General features: G+C 37.4%; 1 protein-coding gene across 2 annotated transcripts in view; it reads left to right on the forward strand.

Annotated features, from left to right (window-relative positions):
- LOC137716412 (TATA-binding protein-associated factor BTAF1) overlaps window positions 1-19,516 on the forward strand; it is a 28,124-nt gene extending 8,608 nt beyond the window's left edge. The window contains exons 12-30 of one of the 2 annotated variants that reach the window (XM_068455862.1): window positions 3,780-3,991; window positions 4,715-4,946; window positions 5,762-5,935; window positions 6,533-6,955; window positions 7,045-7,488; window positions 7,725-7,844; window positions 7,927-8,406; window positions 13,476-14,014; window positions 14,410-14,899; window positions 14,982-15,050; window positions 15,716-15,820; window positions 16,172-16,399; window positions 16,488-16,751; window positions 16,864-16,913; window positions 17,312-17,421; window positions 17,503-17,585; window positions 17,881-18,093; window positions 18,307-18,517; window positions 18,599-19,516. In XM_068455862.1, the coding sequence (XP_068311963.1) occupies window positions 3,780-3,991; window positions 4,715-4,946; window positions 5,762-5,935; window positions 6,533-6,955; window positions 7,045-7,488; window positions 7,725-7,844; window positions 7,927-8,406; window positions 13,476-14,014; window positions 14,410-14,899; window positions 14,982-15,050; window positions 15,716-15,820; window positions 16,172-16,399; window positions 16,488-16,751; window positions 16,864-16,913; window positions 17,312-17,421; window positions 17,503-17,585; window positions 17,881-18,093; window positions 18,307-18,477 (4,407 nt within the window). In that variant the 3' untranslated portion in view covers window positions 18,478-18,517; window positions 18,599-19,516. Of the gene's footprint in view, window positions 1-3,779; window positions 3,992-4,714; window positions 4,947-5,761; window positions 5,936-6,532; window positions 6,956-7,044; window positions 7,489-7,724; window positions 7,845-7,926; window positions 8,407-13,475; window positions 14,015-14,409; window positions 14,900-14,981; window positions 15,051-15,715; window positions 15,821-16,171; window positions 16,400-16,487; window positions 16,752-16,863; window positions 16,914-17,311; window positions 17,422-17,502; window positions 17,586-17,880; window positions 18,094-18,306; window positions 18,537-18,598 lie in introns of those variants that run through there. The other variant, XM_068455860.1, reaches the window with a different exon arrangement.
- The last annotated feature ends 397 nt before the right edge of the window (window positions 19,517-19,913 follow it).

Below are 19,913 nucleotides of genomic sequence, written 5' to 3' on the forward strand. Positions count from 1 at the left end.
GAGCAACTGGTATAATTTCCATTACTCTTAAAGGAAAGATGGGTTGCAGTGTCTATTGGTGGCTGCTCCCCCGGTTTACGTCGTTATTATCCCTAACTTTACCACCTAAGTCCATTATTTGGTCGGGTCAGGCTTTATGGACCCATCTATCTGAAATTTTATCTCAAAAGTTCTCAGTGTATATTAGGAAGACCTCATTCTTAATATACCCCAGTATGGACATTCACTTCTCTAATATGGGACAATTTTATTTAATACACCATTCCTTACATTCTCCACCTTGGATCAAATCACAATTCCTCATACAAGTCCTATTGAATTATCATAACCGTCCATCCCTAGGTATCATCATCCCAATTTGCTGGAAAATCTCACAGGCAACTCCATCTTGAGGATTGATTGGTCCCTAGGTATCATCATTCCATTAAGATTTTCTCAAGTCTACTCCACCTATTGGGTCATTGTTTAGCCATCTGACCATATGGCTGCGCCACCTCAAAGATAATAATGAGCCTAGTGTCCCAGCCTAAACTGTGGGATCTGGTTCCACTTGTTTGCGAACCACTTCTTTCGGCCCTTCCCAAGTTGCATCAATATTTCCCTTACTTCCCTGCTTAGGTCCAAGTTTGGGTTGCGTCATGGACCTACAGTCCATTGTCCCATCCAGATGTGAGGTTTTATCTCAAAACATCTTGGTGAAATTTGGGGAGGGCTCCACTTTTTTTTATTGAAGAGCTTCCACTTAATACCTGTAATATGGACATTCATTCAATGTGGGACAATTATATTTGATCCACAGTTTCTAACAGTATTCTATGGGTATGTTTAAGGAATTGTTTTTTTTATTTGGTAAGAAATAGAATATATGTATTAATAAAAGTAGTAAGCAGAATATAAAAAATGGGGAGGGCTCCAAAAATTGAAGTCCTTGGGTGGTTAGTGGCTATTGGGAAGGTCAATACTTGTGATCAAATACAAAAGCGACGGTGGTGTTGTCTGTGTAAATCATCGGAGGAGAGCGTCAATCTTGTTTTTCTACTTTGTTCTTATTCCATACAGCAAAGCTGTGGTTGGAAGTTTAAGGAATTTAGAGCTAGCTGGCTTATTCCAAAGGGCTGCTTTGAGCTTCTAAGCACCATGTTGGAGGCTCTAGGATCTAGGTAGGGGGAAGAAAGCTTAAACTTTGTGGGGGCAGTTTGGTGTTGGTAGTTTGTTGGAACATTTGGTTGGCGCGTAATAGAAGACTCTTTGAGGACAATAAGGGAGTGGGAGTAGATGAACTATGGGATAGAGTTACATGTTGGGCGGCTCTTTGGGCTTAAGTGGCGAATGAGGACTATTCTCATTCTTCTATATCGATCATAGTTGCCAGATACGGGTACGATTTGAGTTTGTAGTTTGGTTCGGATACACGATTCGGTAGTAACATAAAGTATCATTCGCCAAAGAGTAGGCGTTCAGTTCGATTCGTTTTAAATTGGTTAAAGAATATAAATTAATTTGTATATAAAAATATTGATAATGATACATTTATAATTATATTTTATAATATTACTTATTATGACTCGGATACCAAAGACTTATCATTTTCCTTGGTTATTTCTTCACATAATCATGATTTATCTCTTTAATATTTTTTATTAAATATTCATTAAAAAAATAATTAATTTATTTGTAGACGTTTCCTTTCCTTTCCCTTTGTTATTTCTTCTCAATTCTCAGTGTTGCATTCCAGTTCTCTGTCCCTCCCTCCTCTCTCTCCCCTTTCTTCTCTTTCCCCGACCTCTCCTTTTTCTCCTTCACCAACAAACACAAGGACGAATAGGAACCTGCCTAGTATGATACTCTTCTCGAAGGAGGGGGGGGGGGGGGGGGTGAGCAAGTCACCTCTGTTCTTCAGAAAGTCTCTCTGACAACAAGGACGACATCAGTGAATTTTACGGTGATCCGGGTGCGTTTTTTCAGTTCTTTGTTCAAGTTTTGTCTAATCTGGTTAGAGACACCGAATTCACAACTGAACCGTCAAAGATCGGAACAGACGTACCAATACGGAGTTCGAACTCTAAATGGCCGAATCTGGCAACTATGATATCGATGGATGTGTTAGCAGCTATAATTGAGTTTGGGTTCATTTTTTATTTTTGTAAATTAGTCCTTGAGAGGTTTCGGCAAGTATTTTAGATGGTGAATTTCTTATCTGTTTGATGTAACTACTCCTGTTGTTAATAAAAGTTCTGTTTCTTGTCAAAAATAAAAAATAAACAATGGGGAGGAGCACAATCAAATTTGACTAGCAGTCCACAAAAGTTGCAACCCACTAACACTGCATCTAAAGTTTCTCAAGGAACCTAAATTTTTGTTATAGAAAGGGCAGCGGATGGTGTGCAGTTCCAGGTGCTGTCACTAGATTGAGATCTGCAGGGTGGTGAGGACTTTGACTGCCTTGTATCGGGTGCAGAGAAGGGGGTGGTAGGCTTAGTAGGGCTCGAACCTATAATATAACCGTTATGAGCAGTACGTTTCAATCAATTAAACTATGAGCCCCTGCGGATCTCTACGTGCAATTTGCTTTGGGAAGAGCAGATGGAAGGAAATTCAATCTCAGTGAATTTTCATTTAGTGATCCTATCTTTCGTAGAATCGACCCCCCTGCACTATGAGCAATCTGTGCGAAAAACCACTTCTTTTTCCAGTTTCGCACCAACTTGGGTGAAATGGGGTGTAGACCTCTGTAATACTGTCATGAAGTCCAGTTTCATAATTGTCTAACATTGCTGAAACGCTGCTTATGGAAAACCATCTACAACCATGTTTTTGTCCTTGTTTCATTAAAAACAATTTTTTTCTTAACCTCCTCCTTAATGGGCTTTTCAACCAGCTGCTTTCTGTTCACGAGTTGGACTCCCACCATACCTAAAGTGTTGGCTTCAGTTTATCCTCATTGGAAAACAAGTTTGGATGAAGCTTCACCACGCCCATTGAGGTGATTGAGGAATTGTGGATGCTAAGAAGGAAGGATATGTCTTTAGAATCAAGTTTGATAAAATTTACAGCCATGTTGATTGGCCTTTTTACATCATGCGTTTGAAATGAATAGGGTTTGGTAGAAGATGATTAGTTGTTGCTTGAGTTTGATTAACTTCTCAGTGATTATTGGTAGGTTGAGTGCCTCAAGAGGATTGAGGGAGAGATATGATGTACCCGTTTCCTTTTTTACTTTACTCGTGAAGCAAAATCTATCCTCATCACCTGACCCAGCCCTCCTGCTGAGATTTTCTTGAGCAGCTTCTTAGTGGATTTAACACAATGCGTAGGCTTATCTGTGAATAAGCGTCTCTCTTTTTGGTTTGGTTGTTTCTTCTTGCATTTTATGATTCTTGTCAATCACATTTTATAATTTCTATGATTCTTTTGAAGGAAAACTAATGAAAAGCGCTTGAAAACTTTGAGTTTTAACGATAAGGACAAAATAAAGGGTAAAGTGAATAGTACCAGGATTGACTTTTTAGTGTAAAAATGTGGTTTTTCGTTAAAGTGAACAGTACCGGGAGCTTTTCGTTAAAGTTCCCTTCTTTTTGTGCTTAGTCTAGACTGGAAGGCGGCTTTTCTCTGATGGCTTCTATGCTTTTGTTTGTAATCGGTGTTTTCTATGTTTTTGCTTTCTAAGTCGTGTTTGTTTTCTGTTTTCTGGTTTGGTCTTTTGGACCAACCTCTTTGTTTTTTCTTTTGATCTTAATACAATCATTTCTTTATAAAAATGTTTCTTTTTATGACACCAGGAGATGCTTCATGATTTGCTTGACCGGGTCCTGTCTGCATGTAAAGCTGGCCTGGAGGACCCCGATGATGATGTTCGAGCAGTAGCTGCAGATGCTTTGATACCTACCTCAGCTGCTATTGTTGCTTTAAAGGGTGAAACTTTGCATTCTATAGTGATGTTGCTTTGGGATATATTACTTGATTTGGATGATTTAAGTCCATCCACTAGCAGGTACACTTGTTTGTTAATTATTTTGTAGTCAGTTTGTCTTTTTGTTTTCTATTAATATATGCATCATAGTTTTCTCAAGGTAATATGCCTCATGAGATAATTTATGACTTGCACACAAATAAGGAAAGTATTGTGCGCACTCACTTCACTGAACAAAGAGGAGAGAAAGGATGGAGTTGGAGGAAGATTTGGAAAATTGGAGAGAAAAGGGAGAACAGAGGTTGTTATAAATATTTATAGGTGGTATTTGTGCATTGATTTCAGAAAGATGGTATTTTTGGAAAAACTTTGCAATCTGTGTTACATACGGCAATTTCCCTAAATGATATGGTGTGATATAAATTATGTGGTAAAAAAAAAGATTAGCCTTTTGACACACATCATCTTGATGTGGGGAATTTAGTTTGTCTTCTTTGGTTTGTATATGCATCTCGGGTTTCAGATGTCTTGTCCATATGTTTTATGCTTCTCAATTATTGTTATAAAGTTTGTGTTACACTTGCATGTTAATAGGAAAAAAAAAAAAAAAAAAAAAAAACTTAATAAGCAGTTGTATTTTAATCTGCACTGTAAGTGATTAGAAAGATTCTTATTGGCACATTCTTATCCGCTTAAGAGGTATCACACGCTTGTAAATATAGTGAAAATCTGATATATAACTTATAACCAACTTTTGTCTAAATAGAATCTTAGTCCTTTCAATCGTGGATATTGTTTTTGCAGCGTAATGAATCTTTTGGCGGAAATCTATTCCCAAGAAGACATGATTCCTAAGATTTTTGAGGCATTGACATCAAAAGAGATTGATTTGAATGAATTGGGTAGCATTGATGATACGGGAGAAGGATTAATTTCGCAAGATAATCCTTTCATGTTATCAACGCTTGCACCGCGATTGTGGCCCTTTATGAGGCATAGTATCACATCAGTTCGTTATTCAGCTATCCGCACGTTGGTAAACTTCTCTTCTCTTGGCTCTGTTGTTTTGTTATCCAATTTTCAACCATTTTAAGAAATATATATATAAATTGTATATTAAAGTCTTTATTCATTTTGTCTTTTGTCACTACAAGCGTCTTGTTTCGTATAAAAACTTAAGATAAAGGATGAATTTAAGTTATATTTTGAGCAAGAAATAAAAAGGCCCAAAATAAAATATCTGTTAATGTATATTGACCGGCAACCAAGTTATGAAATCATGCCTATGATTCAATGCATAAATCAAGGCAGTTTCACCCTCGCCGCTTGCAAAGGCACCCCTATTGGCTTTGCGAGTGTTGTAACTATTTAAGAAACCAGATTTCCTGGTGTGCACACCACATTTTGACCTTTAATTATGTTCATTGGACAACAAGACAACCATTACAAATAATGAGAAGCTGATCGGATCTAGCAAGATGCTGCCAATCCCCATTGACCAGAATGTGACTTGCATTGACTTTTGGTCTGGTATCTGAGTGAACATGGCTAACAATAGCATTATTAGCAAAGCCAGATTATTCCTGTTGTCCCAGCACAAGTGACGTGATTTTTCTATTACCATCTATCTAATGTTATATTTTCTTGTGTTTAAACATGTAATTATTTTATTGGTACTATTTTGTACGTGACATTTATAAAATGCTTACTTGTGGATCCAGGTTCTGATGTTCTTAAGTATGCATATAGACATGTTTGTTTGGTTGGGAGGGTGTATGCGTAATTATTTGTTTGCATGCCTGTAATATGTTGATGTACAGTTAATTCTCTACCATGCATTTTCATTTGCAGGAACGACTACTTGAAGCAGGATACAAAAGGAGTCTCTCTGAGTCTTCGAGTACTTCATTTTGGCCTTCTTTTATCTTGGGTGATACCCTTCGGATTGTTTTTCAGAATTTACTGCTTGAATCAAATGACGAAATTTTGAAACGTTCAGAGAGAGTTTGGGGGCTCCTTGTTCAGGTTCTTTACTTTGTGATAATGAATGGTTTTAATTGTACTTCTGTTTATTTCTTCTCGTTGAAGATGTATTTATCCTGCTTCTTGATTTTGTTCTCTTATGAAGTCTCCTTTCCTTTTACCTGGATATTGTTTTCCACATTTCTACATTTATATATGGAATTGACACGCCACATATTTCCATGTTTGCTCATCCGTTCATACTCGTTGGAAGGCAGCTATGGAGTTTCTATCATAGTTTTCTATGTGGCTGCTGTAGATCTCTGTTAATTTCCTTTTTGTTTCTGGATTCTGGTCGGCTTCTTGATCACTGATTGTGAATTTTTGTTATGATAAATGTTTCTTTTTAAAAATATATATTTATACACACACACACACACATATTGGTTGTTCTTAATTGTCCGAACTTGTAATGATTACCACCAGTGGTATCTATTGCTGTCTTTGCTTAATTTTCTTGATTTGATGCCTTTGCTCTTGCTTTCTGTTTCTTGCTTTTGGTTACATTTTATTGATTCTTATTTGTAAAAATTTATGCTAGTTCTAACACTTCTCTTTCCCCTCCCCCCCCCCAAAAAAAAAAAACCGGCTGTTAACCAGTGTCCATTAGGTGACTTGGAAATTGCTGCAAGGTCATATATGTCCTCTTGGATAGGGCTTGCAACTACTCCGTATGGATCAGCATTAGATTCTACAAAAATGTTTTGGCCTGTTGCTCTCCCACGAAAGAGTCATTTTAAAGCAGCAGCTAAAATGAGAGCTGTGAATCTTGTAAATGAGTCTTGTAGAAACATCGGGTTGGAATCTTCGAAGGGATCCATTCCAGAAACAGGTGGAGATGCTTCAACCAATAATGTTCAGATAGTTGTTGGTGCGGATGTTGAAATGTCAGTTACGCATACCAGAGTGGTTACTGCAGCAGCATTGGGAGTTTTTGCTTCTAGATTGCACGAAACTTCAATGCAGTATGTAATTGATCCACTGACTAAAGCATTTACCTCTTTATCTGGTGTCCAGCGGCAGGTACCATTTGATTTCAAATGCAAGTTTCCACCATCATCCCCTTCCTCTTTTAGTATTGGTATATTTAATCATTACTCATATGCAATCAGGTGGCATCTATGGTTCTTCTTTCTTGGTTCAAAGAGATTAAAAGTGCAGATGTGTTTGAAAATGCTGGAGTTATGCCAGGTTTTCTGAACCATCTCAAACATTTGATGTTGGATTTCTTGGCATGCTCTGAACCTGCTTTCCCTACAAACGATCCATGTCTTCCTTATGCCGAGCTTTCAAGAACGTATTGTAAGATGCGTTGTGAGGCTAGTCAGTTGTTAAATGCTATTCAATCATCGGGTATGTTTCAGAGTTTGTTGTCTACTACCAAAATTGACTTGGAAAGGTTGAACGTGGACAATGCAATTAATTTTGCATCGAAACTTCCAATGTTGTGTAACGATGTTGAGGGAAATGATTCTTTGGGAAGGCACATTGTTGACGATATAGAGTCAGCAAAACAACGACTTCTGACAACTTGTGGATATTTAAAATGTGTTCAGGTAATTGTGGGACATAATTGCATATTTTTGAACTGCTTCTTTAAGTGATAGGCTGAAGGATACTTCTTGTTTCTTTTTATTTTATTTATTTTTTATTTATTTATTTTTTTTATGGAATTCTTGGAACAGTGTCCGACATTTTTCATTTTTATTGAGGGTTTTGTTATTCCCCATTTCTATAATTATATTTGAGTGGTTACCTTTTGCTCACTATTACATTCTGCAACAATCTGCAGAGCAATCTGCATGTTAGTGTCTCTTCTCTTGTTGCTGCTTCTATTGTTTGGATGTCAGAGCTTCCTGAACGACTAAATCCAATTATTTTGCCTTTGATGGCTTCTATCAAAAGAGAACAGGTAACCTCCTGTATATAATTGTTTTCTTAATTCTATGGTTGCTTAGTTATTTAATCTGATATGTCTTAAATCTCTTTGGAAGGAGGAAATACTACAAGAGAAGGCAGCTGAGGCACTTGCAGAGCTTATTTCTCATTGTATTTCACGTAGCCGAAGCCCAAATGATAAGTTAATTAAGAATATATGTAATTTAACATGCGTGGATCCTAGAGAAACACCTCAAGCTGCAGTCATCTGTTCCATAGATATTATTGATGACCAAGATCTCCTATCTTTTGGGACAAATACTGGTAAGCAGAAATCAAAGGTCATTCTGGCTGGTAACGAAGACCGCTCAAAGGTTGAAGGCTTTATTAGCAGACGAGGCTCTGAACTTGCCTTGAGGCATCTTTGTGTGAAGTTTGGTGCTTCATTATTTGATAAGCTTCCAAAACTATGGGATTGCCTCACTGAAGTGCTTAAGCCTAGTAGTATTGAGCCCCTTAATCCTGCAGATGAAAAGAAAATTACACAAACTCTAGAATCTGTGAAGGATCCCCAGATCTTGATCAATAATATCCAGGTTCTTATCATCCTTGATTTAGTTGGTTATTTAACTTCTATTAAATCTTGTGACTGCATTCAGTACAAATATTTTTGCGTATGATAGTGCATATGCATCATTAAATGTCAAATGGTGTTACAAATATGAAAATTCAGTCTATTAATTTAAAGCTCCATTATTACTTTAAAATGATGGGATTCAAGACCACTAATAAAGATAAGGGACCAGAATGTTAGGATTTGGTTTGTCTTTCGTTAGGTGTCCTCTTTTGCTTAGGATTGTATTAGGAAAGCTAAAGGTGCACAGATTCTTTTCCTACAAGGATTAAGAAGGGATAAGTTTTCTTGTACAATTAGATTAGGAATCCTAAAAGCAGAAACAGAATAGGAATGCAAGTGTGCTTTCCTATCCCAAATAGATTAGGATACCTAATTAGATTATGGGAGTGTAAACCGCACCTTATACTTATAAATAGGGTGCGATAAGGGCTGAAAAGCTAGCAGAAAACAGAGACAGCCGAGAGAAGATAGGGGTTAGTTCTTGGGTTTGCAAAGTACATTATTAATCAAAGAAGCCGTGGTTTCTCTACCCAGAGAATTCACAACTGGACGTAGACAAAAGCTGCATAATCAGGATAAATCTTGTATGTTTCTAGTTATCTCTATTTGTTAAGTTTAGTCTATTGTCGGATACATCAAAGAACAAGATCTGGAGGGGAGTCAAAATAACAACAAATATCAAGAGCTCGGTTCAAGATGCTATGCGATGGCAAGGATGACTTCATAGACTAGCAAGGGATGATGAAGAACGTACTAATACAGCAAGAGTTGGATGATGTACCCTTTGGTGAGAAGCCAAAGGCCATGACAAAACCGACATAGACCAAGATTCTCAAGAAGGCGAACAGTTCCATCGAGATTCATCTCACAAAATTATTCAGGTCCCACATGACAGAAACGATAACTGCTAAGAAAGCATGAGACAAGTTGGAGAAGTTGACAAAACCATGTCCAATAAACTATTTCTCAAGGATGAATTATTTGGGCTTCTGACTGGAAGAAGGATGTCGAAGAAACTGACAAAGATGATGATATGGCTATCATCTTGCTAAGGTCTCTACCCTCGTTTTTCAAGCACTTTCGAATAACTTTAATGTTTGGAGAGGAGTCCCTACAGCTTGAGTATGTAATTCAAGCTCTTCAGTGATATGCTAAACTAGATGATATAACTGAAAGCTCTCAAGGCCTTTATGCCAAAGGAAAGGAGAGGGGGCGGGCAAAGGCGAAGGAAGAAAAGAACGTCAACAAGGGTAGGTCGAAATCCAAGAAAAAAAAATAAAAGAAGGTTGCAAGAAGGGATGTCGAATTGCAAGCTGGATTTTTGTGAATTGTGTTCTCAAGAAGCAAAGAAAGGTATTGTTCGCAAGTACCAGTGTAAATAAGCAAGGAGCAACTCAACTATATTCACTTAGATGTTTGGGTCTTGTGCCAACTAAATCCTATGGTGGATCTAGGTATTTTGTTACTTTTATAGATGATTTTCCTAGAAAATTTTGGGTTTATTTATGAAAGAGAAATTTGAGGTTTTTGCAAAGTTCTCGGAATGGAAGACAGAAACCGAGAATCAAATTGGAAGAATGATCAAGTACATGAGAAGCGACAATCGAGGTGAGTATGCAAGCAAGGAGTTTGTTGATAATTGTAAGCAGAAAGGCATCACGAGGCACTTCATAGTAAAGAAGAATCTCTAACAAAACGAAGTTGCTCAGGGAATGAATAGAACTTTGGTGGAAAGAGAGAAGCATGAGATTTCATGCAGGATTGGATGATAGTTTTTGGGCAGAGGCGGTTAATCATGCAAGTTACTTGATTAGGAGTGCAGAAATGATGCCTCTCAACAAAGTCAAGAGCATTGGAGAGAAGAAGAAGATGCTGAAGAAGAAGCAACAAGAATTCCATTCATCAGACCAGGGGAAGATGAAGCTCAGGTGGAGCCAATTGAGCAAGGGTTCGAATCTGATAATTTTGAGGAAGAAGAAGAGCATCAACATCATCACCAGGTAGGAATCAGGTAGAGCAAGAAACAAGGCATGTTGCAGACACTCTAATTTGCTCAAACATCCCAAGGGGTTCAAATTCCAACCTACATTTTACCTGCATTCTAGAGATGCATGGCACTTGCAAACCCATTCGAAACAAGAAGTGACCTAACAAGTTTGGGTTTGATTGACCAAGACAAAGTTGATTATGCTTTTAACATCAATCAAGGAGATCCATCTACTTATCAAGAAACTGTAGCAAATGATGAATGAGATAATTGGATAAGTGCTATGACAGAAGAAATACTCTGTTCAAGAACTCTGTTTGAGAGTTGGTTCCGAAGCCCAATGATAGAAAGCTAGTTGGATGCAAGTGGATGTATAGGAAACAAGGATTACATGAACAAGATGCCATGAGATTCAAAGCAAGGTTCGTGACAAAGGGGTACTCACAGAAGGAAAGGGTGAACTATGATGAAGTCCTTTCACCCGTGGTCAATCATACTTTTATCAGATTGCTTTTACGAATGGCAGCACAACATGGCAGAGAGATTGAGCAGATGGATGTGAAGACTGTGTTTCTCTATGAGGGTCTAGAGGAGACGATTTTCTTGGCTCAACCAGAAGGGTTTGTTGAGTATGGGAAAGAGAACCTAGTGTGTCGGGTTAGGAAGTCCTTGTATAGCCTGAAGCAGTCTGTAAGGCAATGGTACAAGAGGTTTGACTCCCTTGTGCTGAAAATTAATTTTAGAGATGCTATATGACTGTTGTGTACTATCATGTATGTCAAGATGGGATGTTCATATAGCTGTTGCTATATGTGGATAACATGCTAATTGCTTGTCAAGACAAGTCTAGAATTCAAGACTTAAAGAATATGTTGAGCAAGGAGTTTGACTTGAATAATCTAGCCATTACTTTGTTCTCCAAAGGATAAAACGAGTGTAAGAGGTTAAACAATGTCACTTTAAAATTTATGAGGGTGTTACAGGGTTTGAAAATATTCATTAAAATTTAGTCGGCATCAACCTACAGACTGCTTTCAAAAAATGTTGTCTAGACACCATTGCTTTTAAAACAAGCATGATATTTTAGTTTTATCGAACACTTTTTTATGGCTTAACATTAAAGAGAGCAATTTTTTGTGGAAAAAAGTAATACCAAACATGGTCTAAGTTCCGAGAAACAAGTGATGGAGAAGGTGCCCTAGGCTAATGTCATGGGCTGCCTAATATGTGCAATGGGATAATGTTGATGCCGACTATGTAGGGGACTTGGACAAGAGAAGGTTGGAAGGCTAACCAATTGTAGCTTTGTGGACCACATAAGTGTAGTACATTGCTTTGGCCGAAGTTGGAAAGGAAGCAATTTGGCTTAGTGGTTTGGTGAGCCAAATGGGAATCACTCAGGATTACATGAAGCTTAAATGTGACAATCAAAGTGCCATTCACTTGGCAAAGAATCTGGTTTTTTATGGAAGATCAAAGCACATGAAGTGAGGTATCACAGAATGCAGGATTGGGTGGAGTCCGAGGAGATTTGGGTTGAAAAGGTTCATACGGACAACAGGGGCATAGATTTTCATACCAAGATAGTGTCAGCCAAGGAATTCAATCATTGCTTGAACTTGATCAATCTAGTAGATTGATTAAGGTGGATCACCGCCTCACTTGAGGTTTAATGAGGCAAGAATAAGTTTGCCAAGGTGAAGGTTCTTGAAGTTTCCGAGCTGCTTCAAGAATGGTTGAATATACTCGAGTTTGGTTTGGGGCTTCTTCAGGGTTTAGGGTTTGTATACTTTGGGGTGCAACAGTCCAAACTTGGTTAGACTCACCAAGGTGGAGATTGTTAGGATTTGGTTTGTCTTTTGTTAGTTCTATTTTGTTTAGGATTGTATTAGGAAAACTAAAGGTGCACAGATTCTTGTCTTACAAGGATTAGTAAAGATAAATTTTCTTGTACAATTAGATTAGATCCTGATAGTAGAAACAGAATTGGAATGCAAGTGTGCATTCCTATTCCCAAATAAATTAGGAGACCTAATCTGATTATAGGAGTGTAAATGGCACCCTATTTATAAATAGGGTGTGGCACTGAAAAGCTAGCAGAAAACAAAGAGAGAGCAAGAGAAGAGAGGGATTAGTTCTAGGGTTTGCAAAAGTATTGTATACTCGATTATTAATCAATGAAGTTGTGGTTTCTGTACCCAAAGAAATCACAATAGTACGTAGGCAAAAGTTCTGCCGAACAAGTATAAATCTTGTGTGTTTCTAGTTATCCTCAATTGCTAAGTTGAGTCTATTGCCGGATACATCAAAGAACAAGATCCAAAGGGGAGTCGAAATATCAACATGGAGACCAATCAGGGTTGCAGAATTAAGGAAAAGTAATTACATGAACTAAGATGTCGTGGGTATGTGGAATGAAAACGGAAGCTCATGCAATTTGTTTTACCTTTTCCTTTTTAAAATTTTTGATACTGTCTAAAATATTAAGTGTGTATTGACCCAAAAAAAATAAAAATAAAGGAGTGAATTTGAAAATAATAAGATCAGAGAACTAGAAGAAAAGGGGAAGATAAATTTAAGAAGCACATCTATCTTTACTCAACATGGCAACTTGAAGCTGCTTCACTCAATTCTTAAATGGTTTTGTGCTTGTAGTAATTTCGTGGTTAATAGTGGCCATCCTTAATTTCTTGACTCCTTATTTTTCTTAAGGCCAAGGGTTAAAAAATAAAGACTAACCCAATCTTATTAGAAGTTCTTTTGTTCATGCTTTGTTTCTAACTATTTGGCTCACCTTGTTGCATTAGCTGCTAATGTCTATTTTATCCATAACAATCTAGATGTATTGATAAATGACATTTTCCTTCTCTTTGGGTTTTCTTTCTAGTTCTGAACTATCTACCTTTACTTGATTGTAAATTAGGACATAACATTTTTAGGAATTTGAGATTCTAACTTGAGTTATTGCATTACAAATGGTAAGCCATCAAAATTTGTGGACCTACAGACTTGAAACCTAAATTTTGTCTCAAATTTTGCAGGTAGTACGTTCTATTGCTCCAATGCTAAATGAGGATTTGAAACCAAAACTACTCACCCTTCTTCCATACATATTTAAGTGTGTTCGCCATTCCCATGTTGCTGTTAGATTGGCTTCCTCTAGATGCATCACCACAATGGCCAAGTCAATGGAAATGCATGTGATGGCAGCTGTAATTGAAAATGTCATACCCATGTTAGGGGATATGACATCTGTTGATGCCAGACAAGGTGCAGGCATGCTTATTAGTTTGCTTGTCCAAGGACTGGGTGTGGAGCTGGTTCCATATGCTCCTTTCTTAGTTGTCCCTCTTCTAAGGTGTATGAGTGATTGTGATCAGTCTGTCAGACAGAGTGTGACTCACAGCTTTGCTGCTCTTGTACCTCTTCTTCCACTCGCACGGGGCCTCCCTCCACCTGTTGGACTAACTGAAGGTTTCTCCAGGAGTGCAGAAGATGCAACATTTCTGGAGCAACTACTTGACAACTCCCATATTGATGATTACAAGCTTTGTACTGAACTGAAAGTGACACTGAGAAGGTAGCTAAAATACTTAATCTTGAATGAAGTCGTAGCTAAGCCTAAAACTTTTAAACTTGACTTGATATTTATCTTTGCAACAGCTAAGACTACAATTCTAAATGAACTGGGGACATTTTTAATTATGTTTGTGCCTAGTTTATTCGTGATGCATAGCTATATTCTAAACCCATGTTTATAATGTATACTGGTTAGAATTGCGGAAGAGGGGAAATATATCTTGATTGTTGTATATCTTACTGGTAGAGTCACTTAGAAGTTTGGTTGCCGAGGTTGACTGTTAGTTGGGTGGATATAGAAGCACTCTATTTTTTAGGGCTTACTATTATGTTTAAATTGGTTTGACTTTGTACCGCATCAACATTCTGGTTCCTAACAGATCCTTTTGGTTATAGGTATCAACAGGAAGGCATAAATTGGTTGGCCTTTTTAAAACGTTTCAAGCTTCATGGAATCTTATGTGATGATATGGGTCTTGGTAAGACACTTCAAGCATCTGCTATTGTGGCTTCTGATATAGTTGAGCATCGAACTTTGAATGATGGCAATCCTCCCTCATCTTTAATTATTTGCCCATCAACACTTGTTGGACATTGGGCCTTTGAGATAGAGAAGTACATTGATCTTTCCATAATATCTACACTCCAATATGTTGGTTCTGCACAAGAGCGCATTTCTCTTCGAGAACATTTTGAAAAGCATAATGTGATAATAACATCATATGATGTGGTTCGCAAAGATATTGATTATCTTGGGAAGCTTCTCTGGAACTATTGTATCTTAGATGAAGGACATGTGATCAAGAATGCAAAGTCGAAAATTACACTTTCAGTGAAGCAATTGAAAGCCCAGCATCGTTTGATATTAAGTGGAACACCAATCCAGGTTGGTCTTTCACTGATTCATGAAATTAGCTTAAAACTGATTTTCTATTTTCTTCTGAAAAGGAACCTACTGTTTGTTGTAGAATAACGTCATGGATTTGTGGTCCCTTTTTGATTTCCTAATGCCCGGCTTTCTTGGAACAGAGAGGCAGGTGTGTTTTCTCCTTCTTCTGTTATATATTATATTCTTTTGTTTGTTTTCTTTACTTGAATCTTTTTATGTGGCAGATAAAATTATCTTATAGAAGTAAACATAAAAATAAACTCTGAAAACACATGGTGGCTTTCAGGCTAAACCCACATAAATATTTCTCTGATAGATACCCACATAAATCTTTACAGGAACAAATAGATTAATTTGGCCATTTTGCTTGGTAGTTTGGAAAAATATTAAACCCTGCTCTCTGGGAGCAGAGGCTCTGAGTATCCACTTTTGTAACTTTGGTCTACAAAGACTACTTATAAAGTGTTGGCTGATATGAGTTGAAGCAGAACTCTTGACTAAAGTTTGAACAAGAAATCTCGTATAAATAAAAGAGTTGATTCTATGGAATAAATGTAGATTGGAGGCAGTAGATTCATAGGATTCATATTTGACTTATTGTATTTGGTTTCATACTTGATCTAGATAGTTTGTATTGCTATGTATATCCTCCAAATTGGAGAATAACATAATCAAGAGAGAAACTACTCTGATTTCACACTTAAAAGTTGAAAATTTTAGATGCATGTACATTCTGTGTACGCATTTCCCTGGATGATTGTCAGTCTGATATGATAAATAAATAAATCTGTTGTTTCAATGTCATTTGGGCAGTTCCAAGCCACTTATGGAAAACCACTGGTGGCAGCCAGAGATCCTAAGTGCTCTGCCAAGGATGCTGAAGCAGGTGCACTTGCAATGGAAGCATTGCACAAGCAGGTAAATTTCCTTCCTTTTTATGATTCCATCCTCTTTATTGGTTTTTTTTTTTTTGTTTTTGCAAATTAAACTTCTTAAAAAAATTGTGCTACTTGATGTTTGACCCCTTGGTAGTTGACCTTGCAATCTCACTGGAAACTGATGTGAAAAATAATACTATGGTCAAACTTTTACAAGTGTATATGAAATTTTCCATGCATTCCAAGTTCTGGAATTTTAAAGAGTGCAAATTGTTCACTGAGATTCTTTTCTGGTGAAATTAGCTGGCTTAGTACTTACTGTTGGCAAAAGTGATAAGAGTTGTGCAGAAATTGTTGTACTTTTCTAACTAAAAAATATTCTGTCAAATAGGTCATGCCTTTCCTCCTCCGTCGAACAAAAGATGAAGTCTTGTCTGATCTTCCCGAGAAAATTATTCAGGACAGGTTCTGTGACCTGAGCCCTGTACAATTGACATTGTATGAACAGTTTTCTGGGTCACATGTGAGACAAGAGATCTCAAGTATTGTAAAACAAAATGAGTTAGCAGATACAGGAGGGCGTAGTGAATCACCTAAAGCTTCATCCCATGTTTTTCAGGTAATTTTGTTATTTATTTTTGTATTTAATTCTCTTTTGCTTCAGTATGCTCCTATCATTGAATGGATGTTACTTGTTCTTGTTTCAGGCACTTCAGTACTTGCTTAAACTTTGCAGTCACCCATTGCTTGTTCTTGGAGAAAAGGTCCCTGATTCAATTGCATGCCTTTTGTCCGAGCTACTACCGGGAGGCTTTGATACAGTTTCAGAATTGCACAAACCATACCACTCTCCCAAACTAGTTGCTCTTCAGGAGATTCTTGAAGAGTGTGGAATAGGTGTTGATGCTTCTAGTTCTGAAGGTGCCATAAGTGTGGGGCAGCACAGAGTCTTGATATTTGCTCAACATAAAGTATTGTTCGTTTATGTTTGACTTATTCAGTTAATTCTCTTTTAAACTACCTGTGCTTAGCTTACATTAGCTTACATTCATGGTTTATAATGTGCAATGCCTTCTCATGCAGGCATTTCTGGACTTAATAGAAAGAGACTTGTTTCTCACTCATATGAAGAGGTTGGTCTCCTGAACCTCTATCATGCATCTGTGTTAGTTGCTTTAGTCTCCTAATCTTATGAAAGACTGTTTTGGAGTGGAAAGTTATTCTAGTGTTGATTCTCTCATAATCTTGACCCACAATTCTGATAAGTAACAGTATTACATGAGTTTTAACTATTTCAGTTAGAAATCTGTTTTGTTGGACCTAGAAAAATTAATATGCCAGAAATCGGTGGGTTGAGTACATGTGACAAATAAATTATTAGATATGGTGGGTATAACTGTAAAAGAATCATTATCTAGTATAGTGAATTTGTGTAATTGCTTTCACAGTGTTTGTCCTCTTGTATATTATAGTATAGTATAGTATAGTATAGTATAGTGATCTAATGGTCTTACATGTTGCTTGAAAGCAGTGTAACCTACTTGCGGCTGGATGGGTCAGTTGAACCTGAAAAACGTTTTGATATTGTCAAAGCTTTCAATTCGGACCCTACAATCGATGTTCTGCTACTCACAACCCATGGTTGGCTTTTTATCCTTTGCTTGCGTACTAGATTCACAGTCAAGAGTGTTACTAAGTCTAAAATTGAATCACTTTCTGCAGTTGGTGGGCTGGGGTTGAACCTGACATCTGCAGACACACTCGTTTTCATGGAGCATGACTGGAACCCCATGCGGGACCATCAGGTGACTGTCTTTTGCTGTCTTTATCCTCTAAGGAGTCTAAATTTCATCTCTTGAAATTGGAATCATAGGCTATCTGTCACATTTTATGTCTAGTGTTCAGGAAAAGATCTCTCGGATGAACTTCAATAAAGCTCCCTAATTGCTCATCATCTTCTCTTGAAATTGGATAGACACCAGCTGCCATATTTCAAGTCTAGTTTTCAATAAAAGATCTCTGAGATGAAATTCAGTGAAGCTCCCTAATTGCTCAGCATTATTCATTCTTATTTACCTTTTTTTTTTTTTTCACTTGCAGGCAATGGACAGAGCACACAGATTAGGTCAGAAAAAAGTTGTCAATGTCCATCGCCTTATTATGCGTGGCACTCTCGAAGAGAAAGTTATGAGCTTGCAAAAGTTTAAGCTTTCAGTAGCTAATGCAGTCATTAATGCTGAAAATGCTAGTATGAAAACCATGAACACAGACCAACTGCTTGATCTATTTGCTACTGCAGAAACATCTAAAAAGGTATCGCTAGCTGGTCTATCTTCTGCATGTTCATGCCGATGTTGAACCTATATGATAACCATGTTATTGTTTTTCTTGTGGTTCTTTTGGATGCTGCACACATTTACAGAAGCTAATACGAGTTTCTACAAGTTCTAATTGAATTGTTATGTGTCTGCTGCAAGTTCTTAGTTGATGTCAATGACATGTTTCAACTATTTGTTTGTTTCCTAGGGAACTTCTATATTAAAGCATCCTGATGGAAAATTTGATGGAGATATGAAATTAATGGGCACTGGAAAGGGGTTGAAAGCAGTTCTTGGTGGGCTGGAGGAGTTGTGGGATCAATCACAGTACACCGAAGAATACAATCTCAGTAACTTCTTGGCAAAGCTTGATGGTTGATGTGAAGCTGACGACTCTGTACAGTATATTTCTGCATCATGTAAGGACCCAAATTTTGACATTGTAGCTCAAGGCGTACTCCTGCCTTTTCATTAGTTCTCCCATATCGTTATAATTTCAGGACGTTGAGGGCAAGAGTTGAATGAGTGGTTCCAAAGCCTGTCATTACCGTGCCTTGCAAAGTCATGGAAAAGGCAAAGAACAAACAAGCATACAATTTCCATGGGATTTGCAAAGACATGAGCAAGTATATCTTGCAAAGGCATGCTAAAGGAAAGGCATGAACAAGCATGCAGTGACAATCAATCTTTTTTTTTTTTTTTTTTTTTTTGGAACGAAAAGCATATATGCCTTTAAAATGTGTAAACAAGGCATGGTTGAAGGCAACGTAAGGCACCACTTATGTCACAAGGGTGACTAGTCTAAAGCTGCCCAAAAATGATTTCTAGGTTTAGAAATTCTCTGCTGTGGTATTGGGATACACTTAATTCACCACATTGTTTAAGTTAAAATTTTAAATTTTAAATGATTTCTGACCGCATTAAGTATGATGAACGAACACGATTACAAAATCTCTAATAAAAGAATTCGGCAAGAACCCTTTTCCCTTTAACTGAACTCTCAATTTAATAGTGTTAACATTTTTGAATATGTATTTAAAAACAAAAACTTATTCCATTAAAGAAAACCAGAACAATAAACACACCAAAACCCAACACAGGAACTCTCTCCAATATTTTCCCAGCAAAAATGTTAGAATAGTCACCCCAACAGCCCAACCAATTGTTACCGTCGACAGCAATTCTCACCGTCACTGAAGCTTCCTTTCCACTCTCTTTTTCTATTCCTGACCAGCGAAGTCGCATAGGATGAATTAATCAAATCTTGCCATCGGTTCAGATCTCGCTGTTTATTGTTGTCGATTCAAATCGGGTTTATGTCGATCGACCAAATTTCTTCCTTCCTCAAACCAAAATTTACATTAAATTTGTTGTTTGACGAGCTGGTCAATCACAATTAGGTATTTTGAACAGACAAGAAAATGGCGGAGGAGAGAAAAAAAGAGGTTTCGTTGGGGAAGAAGAGGGATGTTTCATGTTTGTTTGCTGGGAAAAGATTGGAGGAAGTTTCAGACTTCCAATGTTGGTTTGTTGTGTTTTTGTTTTTGTTGAGGTTAATATGTTAATATTGGGCTTAACTGAAGGAAGGCCCAAAGGCGCTAAAACGAGATGATCTTGCCCGAAGCCCAGCTACGAAGCCTGAAGCAAATTGAAGCCTTCTTAGCCAAGGCATAGGCTATGTGCCTATGATTGAAGTGACAAGTGACAGAGACCAGCTCATTACCAACTAAAAAGCATTTTTTTATGGCATAAAGGTGTAAATACAAGACGACTCAGTACCCCTGAAAACCTTTGGCCAAGAGTGAAGCTAAAGCA

This window comes from Pyrus communis, chromosome 14, assembly GCF_963583255.1.
Source record: "Pyrus communis chromosome 14, drPyrComm1.1, whole genome shotgun sequence".
Lineage (NCBI taxonomy): Eukaryota > Viridiplantae > Streptophyta > Magnoliopsida > Rosales > Rosaceae > Pyrus > Pyrus communis.